Below are 22,834 nucleotides of genomic sequence, written 5' to 3'. Positions count from 1 at the left end.
TCTGTTCCACTTAAGTTAGCACTAGGTATTTTGGTTTTCTCTATTCTTGCCTATTAGGTCTCAGCAACTGTGACAGAAATATAAAGGGCAGTGTTAATACCTCCTATGTGGTGGTGTGTTGTGTTACTGTGGTCATTACAAAAGAGATCATAATGAATAAGTAAATAGGAACTGAATGCTTGTATGGCAACAACGACAATAATATGATCTGACCGGTGAAATCTAACAATTAATGTGCACACCCAAACAAGAGAATTTTATTTTAATGTACAAAGTGCAGCTAATCTTTCAAGAAATAAGTGTGGTTGAATGGGGATAGCTACATGATTACATGCATTTTATGCTAGGAGACGAAAAAATGCTGAACATAGTCAAAGCATGTTGCTTTACAGTGACCTCTATTTTTGAACATCATTTTCACTTGTGAGTTAATGCCATTTTCAAAATTGAGTTTTGATCTTCTGGGTAGATTGTGTTTAGAATCCAAGATTCTGAAGCACCCACCACTGTGCGGTGATTGAAACCAGTATGATACAGAGAGCTTTTAAGGTACATAAGAAGTATCAGCCAAGTGCAGAGTGCTTTTCTATTTGCTTTCTTACAATCTGTTCGTGCTTTGAATTCTTTTTTCTTCATTAAACAATAAAGCTAGAAGAAATGAATAGAGCAGAACAGTCTGATTAATGTATTTTGGCATTATTCTGTGCAATAATCCTTGTTTTTAATTTTGAATTTAAGCTAGTTTACTAATAACTTTCCCTTACCCAGTTAGATGCTAGCTTTCTGTGTCTAAGATCTTTCTGTGTATAAGAAAACTGTTGCTGAGTGGTAGTATATATATTGCAGACCAGAGTATTCAACAGTATATAAATTGGAGGACAGAAAGATCAAAAAGCAACTGAGGTGTCACTGTCTCTCTAGTAAGTATAAATGCATGTATTGGACATATTTTGCTTCTTGGCTAGACAAATTACCTGAGACATCTTCACAACTGGGTTCTTGAATTTTAAATAGCTCCTGCAAAAATTATCTTCTAGCTGTACCTCCCTAGGATGATCAGTGATGTACAGTGGGCTGCAGTGCACTAGGATGGCATCAGTTTCCTAGACTAGTAGGGGTTATTTAGAAAGGCAGAATCTTAAAATATGAAGGTCACCCACTTAGGGAAAAATAAAAGTCTACCCCACAAAAGTAAGTTCTTAAATGTATGTAATTTAAATGCTTTTTCATTTAATTTAAGCTGGTGAGTGGTTAGGATTGGTTAAAGTAAACATTAGCCATGAAACTCATTTGTAATATTAGGTTAAAACAAACAGATTTTACAGGCTCATTGGAGGAATTGGCGTCAGGCATGGTATCTTTGTGCTGTGTCGTTTGATAGAGATGTGCATATGAAAGCTGTAAAAACTTTACAATGGAACGGATTTTAGATCAATCAGAAAATAATTTTAGAGGTCTCAACTCTTTCAAGTAGTGGAGTTTTTTTGTTTATTTGTTTGGGGGTTGGGTTTTGGGTTTGTGGTTTTTTTTAAATACTTGCTGTTAGAATTTTTTAAATGGCTTTAAAAAAACACCTTTGGGTATCTGTTTTCTGTCATGTTGTGTTCATTGATGTCTGTCAGTGAAGCAGTAAGCTGAAGCAGCATGCTCCTTGTTGATAGTGCTTCAAAACTTTGGTGTCAGTTTGGATGTGTTTTGAAAGAAACAAATATAAGCAAGATCCTAGGGTGGTCTTATCTAAAGCTTACCTAAATAGTCCTGCTATTCTAATGAGAGGCACATTTTAAGTAAAGGATGATTCTAATTTTGCTGCAAGATGTGCTTGGTAAAATGCTCAGGATTGAAGAGCTGAGTATGCTTTTCAAGAAAATACATTTTAAGCCATGCTACTTGAGGTGGCAAGGTTGTATTTTAACTAGTGCGACTCATGATGGTAATTTTACTGGGTAGAGCCACAGTTGTAGGAAACTGATCATGCACTTACCTGTATTTTAAGATTGGTCTTAGTCAAAGTAGTTAAAAGGGGAATCTGAGAACCTGTTATGCTGGTCAGTACTGGCCTAAAGATCCAGTATGTTGGTGTTTTCTGTACAAAGTGCTAAAATTTGGAACAAGTGGCAAAATTGTGAAATGAGCTAAAATGTAGAAAACATATTCTAGCTAGAATTTTCAAACAGGCCAAACTAGTTCAGAGTTGTTCTTCTTCCCCAGTCATTATTCATTTTCATATCCCTTTCTGGTTGGGATACTTACTCCCGTACAGAAAATTGGAAGCTTTTTGACTGAATTACTTTTTGTGAACCTCTTAGCAGTTCATGGAATCACAAGCACCCCCAGGTCTGAGGTGGGAAAACCACTGAATTTCAGTGGAACCAAGCAGTGTACTCTTACGGTCTTCAAACAAAAGTTATGCTCTTTGCTCCAGTACCATAAGCAATCCTGTAGGTAAAGCAGCTCTCCAACTTAAAGCAGCTTATAAATAATGTTTCTGTCTATTAATACCCGTTTTGTAATATCAACACAACTCTGTGCTGACCTGAGCTTTTGGAAGTTCCTAGTCTGAGTGTTTGGCCCATGTTAATTAAAAAAGAGAGCACTAAAAATGCCTAGTTGATTTGCTGTGATTAATTCTCACTTCTAGATCTGGAGTTGGATTCTTGAGGCAGATTTTCAACCTAGTTGTGATTCTGCCAGCACCTTTAAACCATTCTGATCTTTGAGCATCAAGTATACTGTTTAGGAGAAGTACTTTTGGGGTCCTTAATTTGATGCTGGTTTTGAAGTTGTGGGTCCATAGAGGTATCCACATCTGGAATTTCTAGGATAAGTTTGTTCATGGGAAGGAAGAAGAAATTACGATACTGGTAAGCCCTAATTATCGATGTGGAGGTAATAACAGAAGGAAACTGCTGACCAGGGAGGTCAGCATGTGACTACATAAGGCTGTATCTTGGTGATGAGCCTAGCCTTTCTCTCCTGAGCTTTTAAGTTCATTGTTCAAATCTGGTGTCTGACAAACATTACCACTTACTGCTTGTGTTAGGAAGTAGTCTTACTCTAGTTCCACTACATTGGCAAAATTTCTGATAAAGTTTAAAAAAGGAGCAGGGGTACTTGGTCTTTGATTTGCTAAACAGACTTTTTTAGGAGGGAAGCTGAAAATCAATGTTACTGAAACCTGTGAAAATCTGTTTATAGATGAAATGCTTGTTCACAGTAGGAAGTTGTCAGATTCTGCTATGAATGAGGCCATGTTTTATAGAAAGCTGGTGTATCAGAAAGATTCAGAGTGACAAGGATTGGAGGAAAATACTGTAGATTTAGAGGGTCTTCCCATATTAAGTTATGGCATGCTCAGAAAACTGTGTGGAAAATCTCATTCTTGTGTTGAAGTTCTACATTTTAGTTATGATATTACAATTTTGTTCTAGAACAGCAGATAGATTTTTAAGATATCTCATCTGTTAAACATTTGGAAGAAGCATTGCTTTCAAAGCCATAAAAGGCTCAAAGTGGGCTATATTATAAAAACAACTAGAAAGCAGATGCTGAGAACCATTATTAGGAAAAAACCATGAGCGTAAGGCTTAGAGTAACAATGCTGATATTGGAGTATTGGACACAGTAGGAAGGAGTGAGAATTGACCATAAACTGCAAAGACTTAGCGATGTCAAGCCTACAAAGGAATTAAATTCCTTCTGTGGCTGGTGTCTGATCTCCTATCAACAGCAGTAAATCTGCTGTCTCCTACTGTTTCAGAGGATGATAACTGCAAACTTGGAGGGAAAGGGTAATCTGTGGCATATAATAGTAGGCTGTCAAAAAGCCTTTAACTGCAAATATACATGGCAGCACAAAGAATACAAGAATTGGCATATAGATAATAAGCATCCAAAGACAGGTTCCTCACTTATCAAATGTGTAGATGTGGTCTGAAAGACAGAAATGTAATGAATGTAGAAAAGACAAGTGCTTAATAAAGAACCTCCTAGTTAGTAAACCAGTCACAATGAAATAGCAAAAAAAGTTGGAGCTGATGTTAAATGTGGGCTGTACAAACAGAAAAGGATGAATGTAAAACTGGAGCAGCTGAGTGCATGATCTTGCAAGTGCCTATAGTGTAGCTGGTAAGGACTGTCACAGGGCTGGCATGTAGCTGGGTCTTTGAGAGTGAATTCAGCTGAAACTGAGACCTTGCCTTTTTCTAGCTGGTAAGGCTTAACATCTGTGTGGCAGTTTACCCCTAGGTAAAAGCATGAGGAGCAATGCATTGCTTCCCTTAGAGGCTTAAGACTTAATTAATTGTATGGTACTCAATGTCTCCTTGCATACTAAGTTCTTAAAGTAATTTAAAAATAAATGTGATGGATAATGTCTTTGCAGTTGCCCCATAATAGTGACTGCGGGGTGCAAATTACAGACTTGTTCTTCAGCTTAAAACCAGAAAATTGGTATAGACTAATCTCATTCAGTGTCACCTCTCCATCATCTTACTCTATATCGTGCTAGCTCGAGCCACAGGGGCTTGACATGGGGCCCACAGTCTTTCTAGAAGGTAGTTGTGGGGTTTTTTTCTCCAACTGTTGGGTTGGGTGACTGAAGACCTGGATTGGTAAGAAATTAAGAAAGGCTATACCAAACCAGATTGCAGGTTCTGCTACCCAACACCCTAAGAGCAGTACTCCCAGGAAGGGGTGTGAGAATAGGGCAAGCATGTACTGGTGCTTTCTCCCAGCCTCCCATCAGCTGTGGCTCAAGGGCTTTTTTAGCACTTGAAATGGTGTCTCTGTAATTAATAGCTTTTGGATTTCTTTGTTCATTAACTTGTTCAATTGCCCAAACTAGTGTATGTTTCTTTTATCTATAGTGACCTGTGACAAGAAAATCCGCAGCTTGAATATATGTTACACAAAATTATGTGTTTTGGTTTGTGTCACTGCTAGTTTCATTTGATGCTTGCTCCCAACTTCTATAGCACTCAGAGCATTGTATTAGCAAAAGGAAGTAACAGGATGTAGAGAGTAAGAAGTTTCCTGTTCTGGAGTATAAATAGAGCACAACGAGCAGAAAACCAGGCCAGGTGACTTTTCCCAAGGCCTTGGTTTGTGTCATAATTCATAGGTGGCTGTGAACTATTGTAGACCTAGAAAACCCAGGTAAGTGTTGACTTTGTGTGCGTATAAAAGTCAGTTTCTTAAATGGTGCTGTGTGCCTGCTAGTGGTGATAGTAGCATCACCTTCAGTGGTTTAAATGTACATCAAGCAGCCTGATCCTAAAAATCATCTTTGATCTAAATCAATAACTTAGCCTAGGGATGAATGTGTGTTGTTAAATTTAAAAAGTGCTGTTATTCTGGATAGTTAGCTGGATTACAATGTTATATTCTGTCCTGCTGGGAAGTACTTGTTAGATTTTTCTCTCAGAGCAAACTGGAAGATAAACTAACCATTTTCACTTTCTCATTTTAGGGACTATTGGATTTTTTGCCTGCTTCTGGTTTGTAAGTAAGATTTACAGTGTTGTGAAAGTGGACTGAAAAGCTTCAAAGTGTCTTTTGAACATATCTCCCTTGCTGTTTGATGATTTTTACCATGTATTGAAAAACATCCTGTGTAATTATTCTAATTTGTAAAAGCTGAAGAGCAGACTACAGCATAAAATACAGATTTTTATGGAAGGAAATGGCACCATTGGAAAAATGTTTACATCAGTATACTCATTGAATATGTTAATTCTAATATTTCTAAAAATTATATCCAAAATTTGATTTAGGACAAATAAAAATTCCGTGAACTAGTTTATTTGAAAAATGAGTGCATTATACAGTCCTCCAGCTGAAATTACTTGTGATTTTTTTTTTTTTTTTTTTTTTACCTCTTTTGGTTACCATTTATATACCATGAAAGCATAGGACTGTCAAGTAAATCTATGTAAAATGTGAATTTTTTTAACTTAACTATGATTGTACATATTATCCTGCACCTTCTTTACAACTAGATATCTTCTTACAAATGTACATGCATTTAGTGTAATGTAGACTTTATTAAAAATACCGACACTGGTTTTTGTTCAAATAAAACTGCACAACTCTAGCTGACTTGTTTCCTTTCTTGTTAATTAGGCCTTCACTACTTGGACACAGATCACATTAGTTTGACCAGTTGATAGGTCTCAAGTTTTATATTGTTTGTAAGCAGTTTGGCTGTGACTTTGGCTACAGATTGTCTATGCAAGCAGAAGGACTGGTAGGTCACTTGAATCCATGGCTGTAGGATGGGCAGGGGCTTCTGAAGCTGCTGCTGCTATTACCTGTGCCTCAGCTGTGTGCTTACTCTAACTTTCCCCGAAATATTTTTTGTTGGGCAAATGATTACTTTCTATCAAAGAGTGAAAGATACCACCTTTTCCTTCTTTTATCCCTCTGAAACACATATCTCTGTTCTTCATCCTATGAAGACTGTGTGCAGCTTGTTGGGAAGTTTAGCCATGAGTCTAGTGGGCTGGGGAAGGGGTGATTCTTAAAGGTGAAGCCTTTCTTCTTGCTCTCTGCAGAGCCTGTGCTTAAATCCTGGATTACATGAGATGGAGTATCTTAACAGCCTCTTCAGTTATAAGATTGCAGGCATTCTTCTCTCAGCAATGTCAAGGCTTTAAAGAGGCTCGCCAAAATCTTGAATTGCACTTGAAGCTGAGCAGAGAGTCACTGCAAACGCATAATTCAAATGGCTATGTTACTGACCCTGTTGGAGATATGCGCATAAGGGGATGTTCACTCAGATTAATGGGCGAAATACTCAAAGCTTATTAACTGGCATATGGAAACATTCATCGCTGGAAGCTGCTTTTCAATGTCTAAGCCCACAATTTAACAAGGCCTAAAATGACTCCATATCTTTTCGTAGTCATACAAATACCAGGTAGTTGTAGTTAATGTTTAATGTCCTTTCCAAAATATAATCTTTGGTATGAGGATTTCAAGCCTCACCTCTACGTGTAGTTGTTCCTACCAGGTTACTGAAGTGTGGGACAGATCACCTGGCTAAGCTGGGATGAGTACCAGGCTACATCTTTTGAACAGTGCCTGTGGCATAAAAATGAGGCTTTAGACAACTTAATAAAGAGCCAAGCATTCCTATACCAGGAAGAGCTGGCTACAATAAAGATTGTTTCAAGCGAGGTTCAGGTATGCTCTTGATGGCAACTCGGCCTTCCACTTGGTTTTCCCCTCCTACCACCAAATCTCAATTTCCCTTCTGTTTGCTCCCAGAGGTGTAAAACTTCAGAGCTGCCATTAGAGAAATCAGCTTTCCTTTATCTGCTGGTTCAAGAGCACCATTCACTATTAAAGATTTCATGCTCATATTGAAATTGGTGCTGCTCTGTTTAAAAAGGTCCTTCATATTAAGTCTTATATTTAAAGTTGGGGGAGGGGGGGGATTTTATTGGATACTTAAAAAAAAAAAATTGTTGTCTGAAGCTGCTTTTGAATTCTACGTGTTCAAAGGAAAATAAATTCATGAGAGAATTTGGAGCTACAATTGCCATAAACTCCCAGCAGGAAATTTTGCCAGATTAATAAATATGGATTTCACAAGAGGCAAAGTAAAATGAGTTGTAAAATTGTATTTACGGTGCTTTTACTGTGACTAGTAGTGAGCTAAAAAGTAGAAACTGGGTTAAGCAAGTTTCTGAAGCTTGCCAGTAGTCTGGAGCCAAAGCTGTAGAAGTAAAATCAGTTTTTCTCATGCAGTTATCATCAGAGAACTTGGTTTGTTTTTTGTAATAGGCCCCATTCATGCAAATCTGGCATAATTTGTAATTCAACAGTCTTTGTGGCAGAGACAAAATGTTGCGGAGCAATAGAGTGTATCTAAAACAATCAGAAAAAGGCTTGAGTTTTGGTCTCATTTCTTCAAAATAGATGGATACTGTTGTGGCAAAGGCAATTATTCTGCTGTAATGGTCTGTCATGGGCTGTATGTTTGAGTATAATTAAAGTAAATTTTAAGGATGCTCTTTATTTACATGCTACAGGGATGAGCTGGGGCAGGCAGTATCGTGACTGACTAATATCTGAGTGGTGGCATGTTTTTAAAATAGTTTGTCCATTGTTGTTTTCCTATCTGTGGACACCTGTGAGATTTGCTGCTGCATTCCTCCTGCTGAAGAGACAACTGCCCCCGTCATCTCTTGAAGCCCTTTACATCTATATATTTTTGCTGGCCCCAGATCTAAGATTTGTGCTGTTTTCAGAGAATCTGAATATAAGCCCTCAGAATTTTCTGACATCTTTTTTTGACCAAGGAAAAATTGCAGGCTGTCTTTTGGCTTTGCACTTATAGAGAAAGGCACCAGGCTGTAAGTTAAATATGAATTGTTATGAGCATGTATCAATTTAAAGGTGGTGTAAGCCCTAGCCAGAAAGTAGTAGACAAACTTCTGAGTTAATTTTATTGAGTGCAGAATGGGCTGTATAACGTGGTTTTCCAGTGACTCTCAGTGCTCTTTTTGGGAGTTTTTAAACTATGGGTGAAGATCTTGTCTACTCTGTGTTGAATCAGCCATGGATTTTTGAAGATGAAACGGTCAGTGTGGGGACACGGATGTTTTAAGTACTTAGATTACCAGTAACTGGTGTCTGATCTCTAACCCATTTTATATTCACTTATGAATAATAGCTGTCACATGGAAATAACTGTTATTCATCTACTCTCATTAGAACAATGGGCTTAGTAAAGCATTCCCTATCCTGTTGCAGATACTCGAGCCTTCCTGCCCTCTTTAAAAAAAACAAAAAACATTAGGCTAAGATTTAGCTTTTCTGAAGTGTGTGTATAGACATCTACAGTGCATTTTTGTGATGCTCCCTGTAATGGACTCGCAGCAGATGAAGTAAAGCATCTCCCGTGTAAGACTTCTTGTAATAACCACCCAAATCCAGCAGACTTTGTAGAATGTCATGTTTGTCATATTTTAAGTAAAACTTGACAAGTTACAACAGCACCTCAAAGGAAGGAGGGATTTCAGTGCTGATGTTTTACATTTCATTCCGCTTGCTTGAACAGTGTTGAACAGATACAGCCTCATCTTCATTCCTGAATGTAAATGCCAAGAACAAGGCCATGCTGATGTACAGCGAGGGTAGGAGTCGGGTGCAGTATGTATATGGGATTGCTGCCCATACCTATGTAAACGTCCTTGAGGACTATAAACAGTGTTGCTGTGGGGGAGCTGAGAACATGTGGTGTACTTGTGATTAGTTGTGATGGAAGGATGTTTGATAACAGCAATAAACTTGTCTTCAGTGGCTTGCTTAATGTTACTTATACCAGTTGTGCTTTTGTGTTTGAGAACACATTCCAAGTTCACATTTAAAATTTGTCTCAGAATTAAGTCTGCTATGCCAATAGCTTGAATGTTTACAGAGATCTGTTGCAAAGGACTGAGGGAAAGGAAATTTAAACCAAACTTTGCCTGCAGTTAAATGCTAGTATAGACCTGGGATCTCTTCTGGAACCTGTGGGTGAGATCTTTAACAGCACTCACCACATGAAGATCCAACTGTGAAAATCACACACAAAAGAAAGAATGTTAGGCTTTTTGCATCGTAAGGATTGGCGATAAGACAGATGGTTGCTGAAGTGGATGGAGAAAGGTTAGGTCGTGCTGGTCAGAAACTCTAGACGTGTGATTTCCTGATGGAGATCTGTCTTTCATAGTCTTACACCAGATATTCAGATGTCCAGTTCCATTCCCATGAGCTGTATCACCAAAGCTAATGGAAATAAAGTAGTAAAGTTCAGCACAGGTGTCACTGTTTCTCTGACCAGTCTTATGTTCACATTTTCACTTGCAAGCAGGAATTAAATCACTGCATTTCTACAGAACAGCTGCTGGTGCTTCCAGGCTAAGAATAGAAAGATGAAGCTGCTGTCCTCTTCACCTGCAACTATGACTTGTTTAACTCAACTAAACTTAAATCTAAGTCTTAAAAACAGTGTCTGCTAAATTCATGTCATGGAGCTGAGTTATTTCAATATTCCTATTTTTATTACATGTGAACTGTGTGTACTGACCATTATTTTTAAAAATAAAGACATGCAGGGTGCTGCAGGTGGCTTTGGGTTATGTGGCCTTCGTTTTCCATTTCTCTTTCACATTTGGGGACACCATTTTGCCCTGAGCAGAGCTCCTCCTGCCAGAGAAGTGTGAAAAAGACTGTCTGGCTTTCCAGTGCACTTCTGCAGCCGTGGAGACCAGGAGGGTGTCCCAGAAGGTGCAGCTTTTGCAGCAAGCACCCGAGGGCCCAGGTACATGAGAAGAGGTCAAACTGTTTTAGCCTCTTTGTTAAGTCAAAAGTCACAACTTGACCACAATGCGATTTGCTTGTGGAGAACGAACTTTTTTGTGGCAAAGAGTGGGTGGGAAGGGGCTTAACAGCAGCCTAGGCTTTCCCCTAGGATAATAACCACTGATGCAACTCTCCTGGAGACATGGTACATCCTTCTTGGTATGGTTTCTTCACACCCGGGTGGGATGTCTTTGACTTTGCTGGGATAAAAGCAGGATGGATGTCTTTCATGTCCTGTTGAGATGCTGCAAGCCTGTACCCAAAACTTCAGGTCAGGTTCATCGTCTGTTTTGGTATCCAAAGTAACTACAGTTAGGGAGTTCCCAGTATGGTACTTCATCTTCCTAATCTAGATGCCTCTTAAGTTACAAGCCACACACGCTAATTAGCTTTGCTCATACAAACTAGGAAGCTCTTAGACTTTCTGTGAAGTTATTAGTGCCAGGATTTTTAAGGATAACATTAGCGTCTGTGGAGTTTACCCAAGGTAATTTATGTTCTATTTGCAACTCAGGGAAAACTCTTAGATGTTTGACATCATAAAACAGTAAAACTGGGAGATTTATTACAGGGGCAGAAAGAACAGGGCCCTTGAGCTGCTTTGTTTATCATAAAAAGTCGGGTTAATCAGATGTGCACATGTGCCTCCCATATTTTCTGGTTTTGTTTCCCTCCTGTGCTGCTCCTTGACAGGCTCTGCAGTAGATGAAAAGGCGTGGGAGCCCTGGCAAAAGTCCTTTGGACTCTACGGTATGAGGATTATATGTGTACATCCAGAGGATGTTTATCTCCCTCTTGAGTGACCATTAATAGAGAAGAGACATATGCAACTGAGCTCTCGATGAGGCTGTAACTTCTGGAGAAGAGCAATATAGGAAATCCCACTAGTGCAGTTGATGGGCGGATTGAGAGCTGATGCTCCCAGCCTGTGCCGGAGCTACCGGTGTGATGTCAGCACCTCAGAAATGCTCATCCCAAAGGTTGACGGCTGCAGGCGAAAAGAGACACAGTAACGACGCATTTCGGGCACACGGCCGGACCCTGCGCTGCCTGGTGCCGGCGGGCAGGGCTGTGGCCACCGCGGCATCCTCGGCAGCCCAGCCAGCGGAGCGGGGCTGGGGTGGGCAGCCTGCGGCCGGGTGTCCTGGCTTAGTTGGCTTAATAAGATGCTCCCTCTGCCTGGAGACCTTTTCCCACCGCTATCCTGAGACCACGGTGGCTGCAACAGCCCTGCCTCTTCCTTATGGGGGCTTCTGCAAGACTGATGCGGTAATTTCTAGGTGTTTTGGGAGGGTTTGCAAGAAAACACTGTCACCTTGGAGGTGCTGTGACCAGCAGAGAGAAAGTGGTTTCCTCAAACTGCGCTGGAGCTGGGACTGCGTTTGGCTCAGCTCGTCCGGCAGATGCTGCTCGTGCCTTTATGTTCGCAAGTCCTCGCTTTGTACGGCCTGGTCACGCGCTCAGGGTTAAACTTAATCCAGATTAAGAGACAATCCATCAGATTGGCAGGGGCCAACGCATAGGTTCCCCTGCAAGTTAGCATGGGGTACTTTTTGCAACAAATTTCCTATTGATGCCGGCACTGGGCATCTCAGGATGACCCCCATCCTGCCTGCTATAGCTACTCAGCCTTTGGTCTTCGTTGGCTGGTCTTCTCTTCGCTGTGGATGCATGGGGTGCATCAAGTAGATGTTCCCTGGTGCTCCCGGGCAGCAGCAGGAGAGACCCTCTGGGTTTCTCAGTGGTGCTGTCTGTGAGCAGAAAGAGAAGTGGTGTTAGCATCAGGTGGGTCCTGTGTCATTCAAGTAGGGTGAAATGGCTGCCCATGGCCAGGCATCCTTCTGGGAGGGGTGCAGATGGGGTGGCAGCAGGGGTCTCCCAGCCAGGCTGGGGGAAGCGGGGTCACGCAGGCGGCTGCGAGTCTTCAGGCTCTGCACAGGCTCAGCTGGCTTCCAGCTTTCTCCTGTCTCTCCTCTCCAAACACCTCCTTTGGAGGTTGCATCAGCAGGGAAGATTTGGTTAAGAGGGAGGAGGTTAAAAAAAAAAAAAAAAAAAAAAGGCAGGTACTTTAGCTGAAACAACTGCCCATCATCCTTCATGCATTGCAGGGTGAGCTCGTGCTGCAGGAAGAAGTCCCACGGGAATAAGGGAAGCCGAAGCAGAGGAAAAGCAGGTAAAATGGTCTAGCGTGTGTCTCGCGGGGCTGCGTGAACAGCTTTGTGCAGGGTAGGCTGGGGGAGCTGAGCTAGCGCTAGCATCAAACAGGGAAAGCCCTGATCTGGTATTAATTGCACAGCTGAGGGTGGTTAAGCAGCGAAGCCCATAAGACCCTGTGACATTGTGAAGTTGTTAGGGCTTTCAGGTGTGGTGAGGAGAGAAGTTGGGGAAGGATATGAGTGCTGGGCTGGTGGCTGGAGCTTCTGCTGGTCCTGCGCCCTAAGCGGCAGGACAAGATGTGAGTTAAACCACGGTTGTTGAACTTCCCATCTCTGAAGGCGGTGGGAGGGGAGGGGGTGTTTGTGGCAATAACTGTGGTGACATTGCCTTGGCGTGAGGGTTTCCTGGGCAGAGGTGGGCTGCGCGGTCATCTGGGAGGTGGGAGCTGGTTTCTTAGGCTCCCTTGGAGCAGGGAGTGTCTCCGAGCAGGAGGGTGGCTGTGCCATGGTGTGTCCCAGAAGCGTGTCCCCAGGCTGCGATGCCACTGTCACAGCAAGCTTGGGGGCCCCCAGACCAGGTACATCCCTGAGAGCTGGCAAACGTGCTTTTTGGAAAACAGCGGGACCCTGGTGTGGCAGGACCTTGAGGTGGGGGAAAAGATTGTCCTGGGCTTAACTGAAACCAAATGGCTTCATGGTGAAGAGTCCAAATTGGGAAATTTAAAGCAGGGAAGGAAAGTCTGTAAGCTTAGTCTGTCAGCTGGGGTGTTTCTGTGTCTTGGGTGTAAAACCAGAAGGATGGTACTTGTGTCGTGGTGGCAATGGGAGACGGTGCTTGGCCCTCAGAGATGGCAGGACAGGCATGTCCCTGCCACGGGCGGTTAGATGTTGCACAGGAGAGGCCCTCAGGGCATGTGTCGCGCTTAGCTCCTGTCCTGTCACACTGTGGTCCATGTTAAGGCTGGTGGAGATACATCTATAACGTGTTTAGGGCTTGCGCTTTGTGAAAGGGCTGACTGGGGTGGCTGTGGGCATGGAGAACTCCTGCAGATCTTGTAGGACAACTTCGTGTTGGGTGATGTGGGGAGGAGGATGCCTTTTACCTCCCAAACTTCTGACTCAACCCCAAACCAGCCTGAAAGAGGATCAGTTTGAAGCCCCTGAACAGGTCCATGGTCCCATGGATCAAACCCAGCGGGTGGCTTCATCTTCAGCTCCCTCTTTGTGTGGCAGATGCTGCAGCTTGTCCTTTGTAGAAGCAGCCAGGCTTTCCTGGCCTGATGCAGGTATCCCTCGGGAAGTGCAGGATGCCTTCCCACGCACTGCATCATTAACAACTTTAAACCGCCATTCCTGCATGCTGTACATAATTCTCTTTACATACTGACTAGAGGTGTCCAGGCTTCAGAAATGTGCTTGCTGTGTATGAAATCACATGCCAGCGGTGATCTAATTAGCCTGCTCCTCAGGATCTTGCCACAGGGCACATGGGACCTGGTGTCTTTATTTCACTCTTCCAGCTCTGAATGACTCCCAAGTTTCCTCCAGCTTTTTCCCTTAATGAGTTGTGTTGCACTGGGACAGACCTCTCAGCTGAAAGAGTCTAATTTCTGGAGTAAGGATCAAATAGCCATTAGAGTGTTTGCTACTAATTAATTATTGCTCGTCACTGCTCAGAAGTGGAAGGGCTCAATTGCAATGTAACAGGCTTACTGGTGCTAAATAATTCCTGTTTACAGGGACCTGAAGGCTGGTGGTTACTCGCTGCTTGTAGTGCTGGTCTTCTGGGGATGCGGGGAGGGCTGACACCCCTGTCTGTGTCACACCTTTTTCTTCCCCCCCCCACAAAGTCTTGTGGTTTCTTGCTCATCCTGAATGATTTTAGTTGGCTTAAAATGGATGATGTCTCCCTTACCAGTCAAACATTGCACTCTAGGAAACATCAAAGAACTAATTAACCTGCCGGACTGCTTAACAACATTACAAAAAGATTTCTTGTAACTAAATACAGGACATATCTGCCATCTACTTTGCTTATTTTTAATTTAGAAAAGGTGGAAAGCGGGTGGGGAGAAGAGGAGAAATGTGCACATCCAACTGGAGGACTGATGGCTGACAACCAAGCGGCGGTGATTTATGGCTGGGTAATTTTCCAGCTGCCATAGTTTGTGTTAGTGCAAATGAGAATTGATGGCAGTTTGAGTTAATAGCCGATGCAGTGAGGAGCTGGCACATGGTAGCTTTGATCTCCTCTGCCATGGGAGCAGCCACTTCTCAAACCCCCCAGGCTTGTCTGCCGAAACCCGGAGGAGCGGGTGGGCTCCAGCTGAGTGGAGGAGTGGGTGCCTGGGAGAAAGGGAGGAAGGTGCAGACGGATTCAGGTGAGACCTAGAAAGGGCTGTGAGTGTGCCAAGGCAGTGAGAGCAAAGCCCAGTGCGTGCCCAGGATGGCTGGGAGGAGATTTGGATTTCTCTCTTTGCTCCCCCTTTCCAATGCCTTGCTCCTCTGCTGTCCAGGGCACCCCAAACCCTGTCTGCACTTTGTCCTTCCTTAAGCGTCTCGCGCTGCTCCTCCAAGCACTGATAAAATGGCCAAGGACAGTACTCGTCTACCAACGCATGACGGGCCATGCCACCAAGAGTCATGATGATAGGACTACTGGACAAGGAGCCCAGGTGTTTGAGCACGATTAAGAAAACTGGAAGGTTTCCCCTCCTCTCACTTGCTACTGCCCAGGGGATATTTGAGAACCGTCTACCCAGCCCTATCTCCATCGTGCCTCGCTCCAGAGGGATGCAGAGGCTGGGGCAGGAGCATCGTGCCTGTGGAGCTGGAGCAGGCTTAGTCCCAAGGTGATGGGAACAGCAGCAGGGAGAGGACCGGTGCTGGCACCATGGTGGTGCCCATCCTGCGTGCACAGGGCTCGCCCGGCCTCAGGGAAATGCCAGCGGCCATCAGAGCAACGGAGAGGAGAAGAAACAAAGTGCACGGAGAGAGCGTTCACCAAACATGAAGCCCCTCAGGGCTGCCCTGTGAGCATCCCACGGTGGCAGCCCAGCCCTAAGCTTACGCAAACACATCAGTGTGTGGTCCCCAAACCAGGCGTTGCGCTCTCTATAAGGTGTTTTTAATTTTTCACTAAATTATTTTCTCAGCGCTAGCGCTGATAGAAAGAGGGTTTTATTCCAATGTGGTTTATTTTCAATAATTAAGGGGGATAGTAAGACAATTGCTGGCAAAGTACATTGCTTATAGCATAAATAGCCTTTGTTTTAAGGTTTTCCCCAGTGTCAAAGTTCTTCAGTGGCTCTCATTAGGCAATATTACACGTGCCAGTCTTTGACAAGGGGCAGCAAGAGGAGCGTAACCTAGCAGAAAGAGTCTAAAATATTTAAGTATAAATCATTTACCTCAAAAGTTGACTCTCTGAATGTTTCTTGCCACGGTACCTGACTAATTATCATGTTATCAAAGGATTGTGCAAACCTGTAAGCCTCGGCGTTTGGAGTGGTTTGACAGATAAGCCTTCCTGACGGAAATAGATGTAACTTTGCTATTATCAGTCTGGTTCACTTTTGAATTTTGAATTACTATCATTTTTTTAAACTAATAGTCTGTTTTATGTAAACCGCTCAGAGATTAGGAGTTGATTTCAAAGATCATCCTCCATAAAGTCTCTTGATCATATTTTATGGTTCCTGTGACTCATGGGTGTAATCTTGTATCCCTGGGATATTCATGACATGTTCGCCTAATTCCCCATGGTAGCTAATCTCACTTCTGTACCTTAAAAAAAAAAATTAAAATATCTTTAAAGCAGGACTGGCAAAAAGGCAACTTTTACAACCAATCTTCAGCTCCAATTGCTCCTGCTGGGGAAGTCATAATGATGAATTTGTGACATAATTTCTGCGGCAACATGCTGGGATTTCATAAATGGGGATGGTGATTATAGAGCAGGATCAGGTGAAGCTGGATTGTGATGGAAAAAGCCCCGATTCAAATGCAAATTGTTCAATAATGGCATAGGGGATACCAGAAATTACTGGCAATTTATTTTATTTGGGTTAAGCTCCTCATTCAGTCTTCTCTAGTCGGAAAGTCACTCTTTTAAGGACGTGAGCAAAAGAAATGGCTGGAAACATATCTTTCTCCTCTCAAGAGAACAAAATTGTCCTAATTTAATAATAATTAATCAGTTAGCATAATTAATAACAATGCTCTCTATTTTTATGATTCTTCCCATTCAAGACTCTCCAAGTGCTTCACAAACCCTAATTGATTCCACCTTACCACTCCCTGTAGCAGGACCACATAATTTACCCCATTTTCTGGAGATGGGGAGGCGTGTGAGTCAGGCAAATAATTTTAACCAGGTTAAACGATTTGCCTAAGGTCAGATGAGGAGCCGAAGTCAGGACTATCTGTGTTTCAAAGATCAGCCTCTACCCAGTTTGGGTTTGGCTATGGGACAGCGTGTGCAGCTATCGCATGGCCACGCAAGCGGTGGCCACCCAGTTGCAGCCTCAGAATAAATCTGGCAGTTTTCTGGTATCCAGCACGTGGAGCTGGGAATAGGAACAAGCCCCATGGGCACGCATCGGTGGTAAAACCAGCAGAATTGGCTTTTCGTTAGTTATTTACACTGAAATTGGATTCAAGTTGGTTTGTTTTGGGGGTTTTTCTTTTCCTTTTTTTTTTTTTTTTTTTTTCCCCTCCAAATCACTTGGAATTTAAACTGTTTAGCTGAGGATTAAACTAATTGCTTCTGTAAAATGCTGTTCCCACACCATCTAGTGTACATCTGTTAACTGGGGAGGGATAACTGAACCAGTTGCCAGATGGTCTCTTGGATTTGGGTGGCCGGGAGCCAAGGAGCTGCCAGTTGGCGGTTTGTGGAGTTCTAGCAAAGAAGTCACGCTACGTGCACATTCCCCTCAGTTACTCTTCTCTGCCTTAATGAAGATACTGCCTAATGCAATAAAGCAGCCATTAGCCCCCTCCCTGTGCTTCCCCCTCCCCAAAAGGGGTGAGTTTATAAGTCTGATTTGTCTGACTGAAGCAGGCTTTTCCAGGAGCTTGGGTTCTCCTCACGCTATGTGTGCAAAGGCACTTTCTCAAGTACGCGAGTTATTCAATCCCGTGCCCGCCGGCTGCCTCTTTCCATGCTGGAGTGGAAAGACGCTGTTGCAACAAAAGTGCTATTTGAAAGGGTTTTTTACCTTTCTAGCTAGCGGTTCAAACTTTATTGCTTAGCCTTTACTATTGAATAACACATCCATAATGCATATTGGCTCGCATCACACTGTACCATTTTCAAAACTTCAACCTGAGGGCTAGATGCTGTGCTTTGTATTTAAAAAGCATGCAATATTCACCTGTGCTTGGAGGAGGAGGACACAGCCCTACTCTGCTGGAAAGAAGTGTTATGTCAGACTCTGAACAGACTGTCCAAAGTAGGGTAACGCAGGTGCCCTTGACCAAAACTCAGAACATCTTTCCCAGGACTGGGCCAGAGCTTGGAATCCTCAGAGGTGACAGCTAGGCAGTGTTTTGCATGGGACTGCTGCTAGGGGATAGCCATGGCATCCAGAACCCAACCTAGGCATGGAGCTTGCTCTGTTTCTGACCGTGCAGTGCTAGACTGGGATGGGAATCGCATCTGGTGGGTGGTGGAGTCACCCCCAGGTGTGGGACAGCCACAGCCTGGGGTGGTTTGGAGTGGGAAGGGGCACCCCACGCTGCAGGTACAGTATGGAGGAGGCAGAGAGCAGGACCTGAGCTGGTGGCCAGCTTGGACTGTATTCCCACTTAGACTTTGTGCTGGTGAGGTTTCCTCTTCAGGGCGCATGTCTTTGAGAGCCACGAAAAGCCAAAGCTGCCTGCTGGGGTAGGAAAGGACAGAGCTGGGGCAAATCCAGCTTTATAGCAATGTTTTCTTTTTGGCAGAGAGGGTATTTACTGAGAAATATTAGGCTTATGTGACTTACGCTGAACACTGCAGCGTAAATACTCAGCTGGATCCCCTGCAGTGTAATTCCTAAGCCACGGTGCTGTTACTCTCCTCCCTGGGCTGGAGCTTGCATGCAGTAATGTGCGTGTGTCTGTCCAGGTGAAGCGCTGCTCAGTAAAAATAACTAATAAAAGCAATGGATGCACTTGGAGGTGACAATACGACCAAATCCAACTGCTTTTGACAGCCAGAGCCTTCTGTAGTCTGTAGGAAGATTCCCACTCAAGTGGCTAGATTTTGCAGGTGGAAATTTCCTGCATCTGGGGGGTTTATCTGTATGCCTCTGCAGGGCCTGTGATGCCTATAGCTGTCACGATGGGTTGTGGAGTGGAAAGCACCCACCTTGAGATAAGTTAGTGAAAATGGGACTCTCTTCTAGTTGAGGAGATCTGGGGTGGTGCAATATGGAATTTTTTTTTTTTTTTTTTTTTTTCTCCCACCCCTTAGACCAGCAAATCCTTTCCTGCCCTGGCTTGGGGAGCCTGCTGGCCTGAATGCTGCAGCTCTTGCAGAGCTCTCCTCAGAGGCAGGCCCAAGCAACAGCATGAGGGGAAACTCAAAGGAGGGGGGAATTTATGGTTTCACCATTAAAAAACTGCTTTGGCAGCTGAAAACTTGGTGTTTGGTTTACTGTCAGAAAGGTGGTGGGCATGGGCAAGTTCCAACCAAAAAACTGTCGCGGGGAAGTCAAGTCAGCAATGGTTTCTCTCCGTTTTGTGCGATGGAGCGACAGCACCTCCAAACCCACTGGTGCTGGGGTCAGACAGTGGGGCTGCATTGCTGTCCCACCCTGGCTGGGTAGCTCCTCTGACCTGAACCGAGAGCAGACCCTTGGTCTATCCTGGCGTTGCGGGAGGAAGCTCAGCTCGACAAGGCCATTGGAGTCTTAGGCTTGGGGGGATGATTTGCCACCTTGCAGGAGCCTGTGCCCGTGGGCTTTTGGGGATTTCCCTCAGCTGTGCATGGGTGATTCCCTCCCACACTTGTGGCAGGCATTGGGAGCTTTCTCTGATGGCAGAGCAGCTTGGACAGAAGGGGTGGTTGCACCTCTGGGTCTACATCACCTGGAGGTTGACTGAGCCTACTTCCATTCATTTCTGGAAAATAATTTCTTTTCTTAGTTGTTAGAGTTAAAAACTACTTCCCATAGTCAATGACTGCCAACTTACTGAGTTTTTCTGCTGTGCAACGCAAAGCAAGTAACTTAAAGGCTAATGAATCTTGCCTTCTGCCACATCCTGTGCATTTCTCTGCCCAGGATAGACTGAACTATTTGGCTTTGTTAATGATGGTAAATGGACTACTTAGCAATTGCTGTTGCTTTGAGAGGTGAATTTATTTTTTTCTTAAAAGGAGGAGTTTGGCAAGGGGCAGAAGTGGTGTGTGCCCCCAGTGCTGGTCTTGCACAGCTTGCGAACCTCCCCAGGGTGGGTTGTGCTGGTGAGCGAATCTCCTGGCATTGCAAAGCAGTGGCTGTTTCCAGATGTGGTCTGTGCCGATGGGGAAAGCTGAGACCCTGGCTGTGGGGAGCTGGGAGCTGCCCTGGGCATAGGGAGTTCAAAAATCCCTTTGCTCCTTGCCTGGAGAGATGCCTGGTCAAGTTGGGGCCAACCTTTGGTGGGGCAGTGCCCGTGTGGAGGCTCTCTCGGGACGTGGCATCGCTTAGTGAACGTTTGCACAGCTCCTAGTGGAAGCAGGGCTGGGATCTGCAAGACACCTTGAGTAGGCATGGGAAACAGCCCTGACCCCGCAAAGCTTGCTCCTGGCGAGCCCGTGCCTCTCGTGCAGCCCACAAGCACGGGTCAGGCAGAGGTTTCCCCGGGCAGGGGCCGCGTGTGATGAGAATAGCACACAGCTATATACGGAGATGTCTGTGCCGCCGTTCCAACCCGTGTCCTTTTGTTCCTCCTCTGGAGGAATGGGACGTTCCCTGCCAAAGAGCCGTTCTCTGGAGGGATGACGCCCTGTCCTGGGGGCCCCGTGCCAGGAGCAGGCAGCTGCCTGTGCTGCTGCCCTGCCAGGCAGAGCCTTGGCAGATGTGGGGCACGTCTGCCTTTTCCTTTTGCTCCAGCTTTAGTGTGAAAAGTCTTCTAGAAAAATATGCCTGAACACTTGGGGTTTGGGCAGGGACCTGGTCAGGAGCAGGGGAGGGAGGAGAGGGGTCTCTGGTGGATATTTATTATCATCTGGAGATGTTCCTGCTCCCTTTGAGCTCCTTCATCTGCCCCAGCCCTGGGATGCAACCATCACCATTATCCGTGTGTTGCAAGCTCCCCTTCCCAGCAGCTGCGCGTGGTGCTGGATCTGTCCTTGGACCTCCTGGCAGCTCATGGTTTATGCAAGCAATGATGCAGCTTGATGGTGAGGAAATAAATAAAATTTAAAAAAAAAAAGGGGGGGGGGGGGGGGGCATTTCTGTTCCTGGCAGTGGCTGCTGGGAGGTTGGGGATGCCTTGACACCCTCTTTGCAAAGCCTGTGTTTCCAGGGGTGCTTTGCTTTGGAGGGAGCAGGAGGGTCCCACAGAAGGAGTAAGTAGCGGTGGGGACTGGACGCAGCAGAGTTGCTGGGGCTGGGACCCCTCCTGCGGCTGCCAGGGCTGGGGGCAGGCAGGACAGCACCCTTTCAGCTGGACCTTTCAGAATTCCCAGCGAGGAATGGAGTTGGGTGGGTGGATGCATGACAGCACGAGGGGCAGATGATTTGAGTTGCTTTTCTTTTCCACTGGCTGCAAGCCTCTGGCGTGGGTTGAGGCTGGCCTGGGGTAGAGGGTGCTGGATCATATTTATCGCTGCGCTGTAGGTCTCCTGGGACCGCGCTGCATCAGCCCTGCTTGCAACCCTCCTGCTGAGCTCCACGTTGCCCATTTGCCTTGTGCCTGCTTGGCTTCTCCTCCTGCCTGCTGCTCACGCACATGCAGCATCGAGGGAGGACAAAATATGCCTGTGGCACTGGAGGAAGGAGGACATGAATGGAGATTTGGGCTCAGAAGGGAGTTTTGTCTGCTGTCTACACACAGGGATGTGGGTAAGGCCTTGTCTGAAATTCCCAAGGAATATAAAGTAGAAAACAGCATGCTTTCTTGGGAGTGGAGAAAGCAAAGCAAACCATCCTGAACAGGACCCATCAAGAATGCAGTGCCGCTGCTTGGATGCTCAAAGCACAGGGCCCAGAGGCCGCTTTTGGAGCAATATTAGATATATCACCAAGTCAAGATATGTGGAGGTACAAACTCCATCAGTGCTCTGCCCTGCCCATCCCCAAGAAGGGAGCTGGTGCATCTCTGTCCTTGGAAGACACTTTTGAGAAATAGGGGATGAAATGTGAAGCAAGCCTTCGTGGCTGTTTTTAAGGATGAATCAAAGAGATAAAGGCAAACGGAGATGCTGAGAAGGTGCACATATGGAAGAAGCTCCTTTATTGAAATTACAGGCGCACAAATCCAGAAAAGCCTCGTGGGTTGGGTCTAGGTGCTGATTTTGGTAAGCTTCTTAATCAGCATGATCCCTCCTTGCCCGGGCTACAGGGCAACTGACCTTCAGAAACCCGGGTCCAGGATGAGCGTGGCAATCCCTGAGGCTGGGTGGTGGCACGCGAGGGGTCCCCGCTCCACGGGGCTGTGACACAAGGCAGAAGAGTGAAGGAAATGGTCAAGGGCAGAGGACAAACCCCAGCTCCTCAGAGTCCCAGTTTCCCAAGACAATGCAGAGCTGCGATGCTTAGAGAGGGTCCTTTGGAAATGACTGACGGTGAAATGTTAGCTTTGGTTTCTGTACCTATCCGTCGTGTTTTCAGGAGGGTTGCTTTTTCGCCTGGTCCAGAAGCTCAGGTTTATTGCAGCCCTTGTGCAGAGAGGATCCTTGGAGGTTGCAAAAGCCACGGGCGACTTGGAAACGCCAGCCTGGCTTTAGGACGGTGCGTGGGTTTGCAGGGAACCATCCTGCTGCGCAGAGCTGCGTCACTCCTTCGCACATCCAAGTCATTAACGTGCAAGGAAATCTGGGAGGTGATCATTCAAAACTCTGTGCCTTCCACATAATAGCCTCAATTTCTCCGAGCTCATTTGGAACGTGTTTGGGGGTCGGATGAGAAATGAAGCGGGATCAGAGTTAGCCTGGGGGAAGCTCCCATTTACGTGCATTTCTCTCTTTCCAAAAAAAGAGGTCTCCGGCGTATGCATGTGTAGCAGAAAGTGGTCTGGGCAAAGAACGCGCCCTCAAAGCAATTCCAGTTCTGTCTTGGGGATGTGCCTCGCGTTTCACATAAACTGAACTTGGTCCAATATGCTCTGCATGTTAGATTATGGCTTCGTGA

At 44.9% G+C, this 22,834-nt stretch overlaps 1 protein-coding gene across 1 annotated transcript in view; it reads left to right on the top strand.

The window, feature by feature from the left end:
- Positions 1-6,094, top strand: part of LOC115333640 (transmembrane 9 superfamily member 2-like) — a 34,156-nt gene extending 28,062 nt beyond the window's left edge. Inside the window, exon 17 of the mRNA XM_029996877.2 lies at positions 5,471-6,094. Within this exon, the coding sequence (XP_029852737.1) occupies positions 5,471-5,538 (68 nt within the window). The 3' untranslated portion in view covers positions 5,539-6,094. The remainder of the gene's footprint in view (positions 1-5,470) is intronic.
- The last annotated feature ends 16,740 nt before the right edge of the window (positions 6,095-22,834 follow it).

The sequence above is a fragment of the Aquila chrysaetos genome, chromosome 21 (genome assembly GCF_900496995.4).
Source record: "Aquila chrysaetos chrysaetos chromosome 21, bAquChr1.4, whole genome shotgun sequence".
In the NCBI taxonomy this organism is placed as follows: domain Eukaryota; kingdom Metazoa; phylum Chordata; class Aves; order Accipitriformes; family Accipitridae; genus Aquila; species Aquila chrysaetos.
The sequence above is the reverse complement of the archived record's forward strand: the minus strand, read 5'-3'. Positions and strand labels throughout refer to the sequence as shown.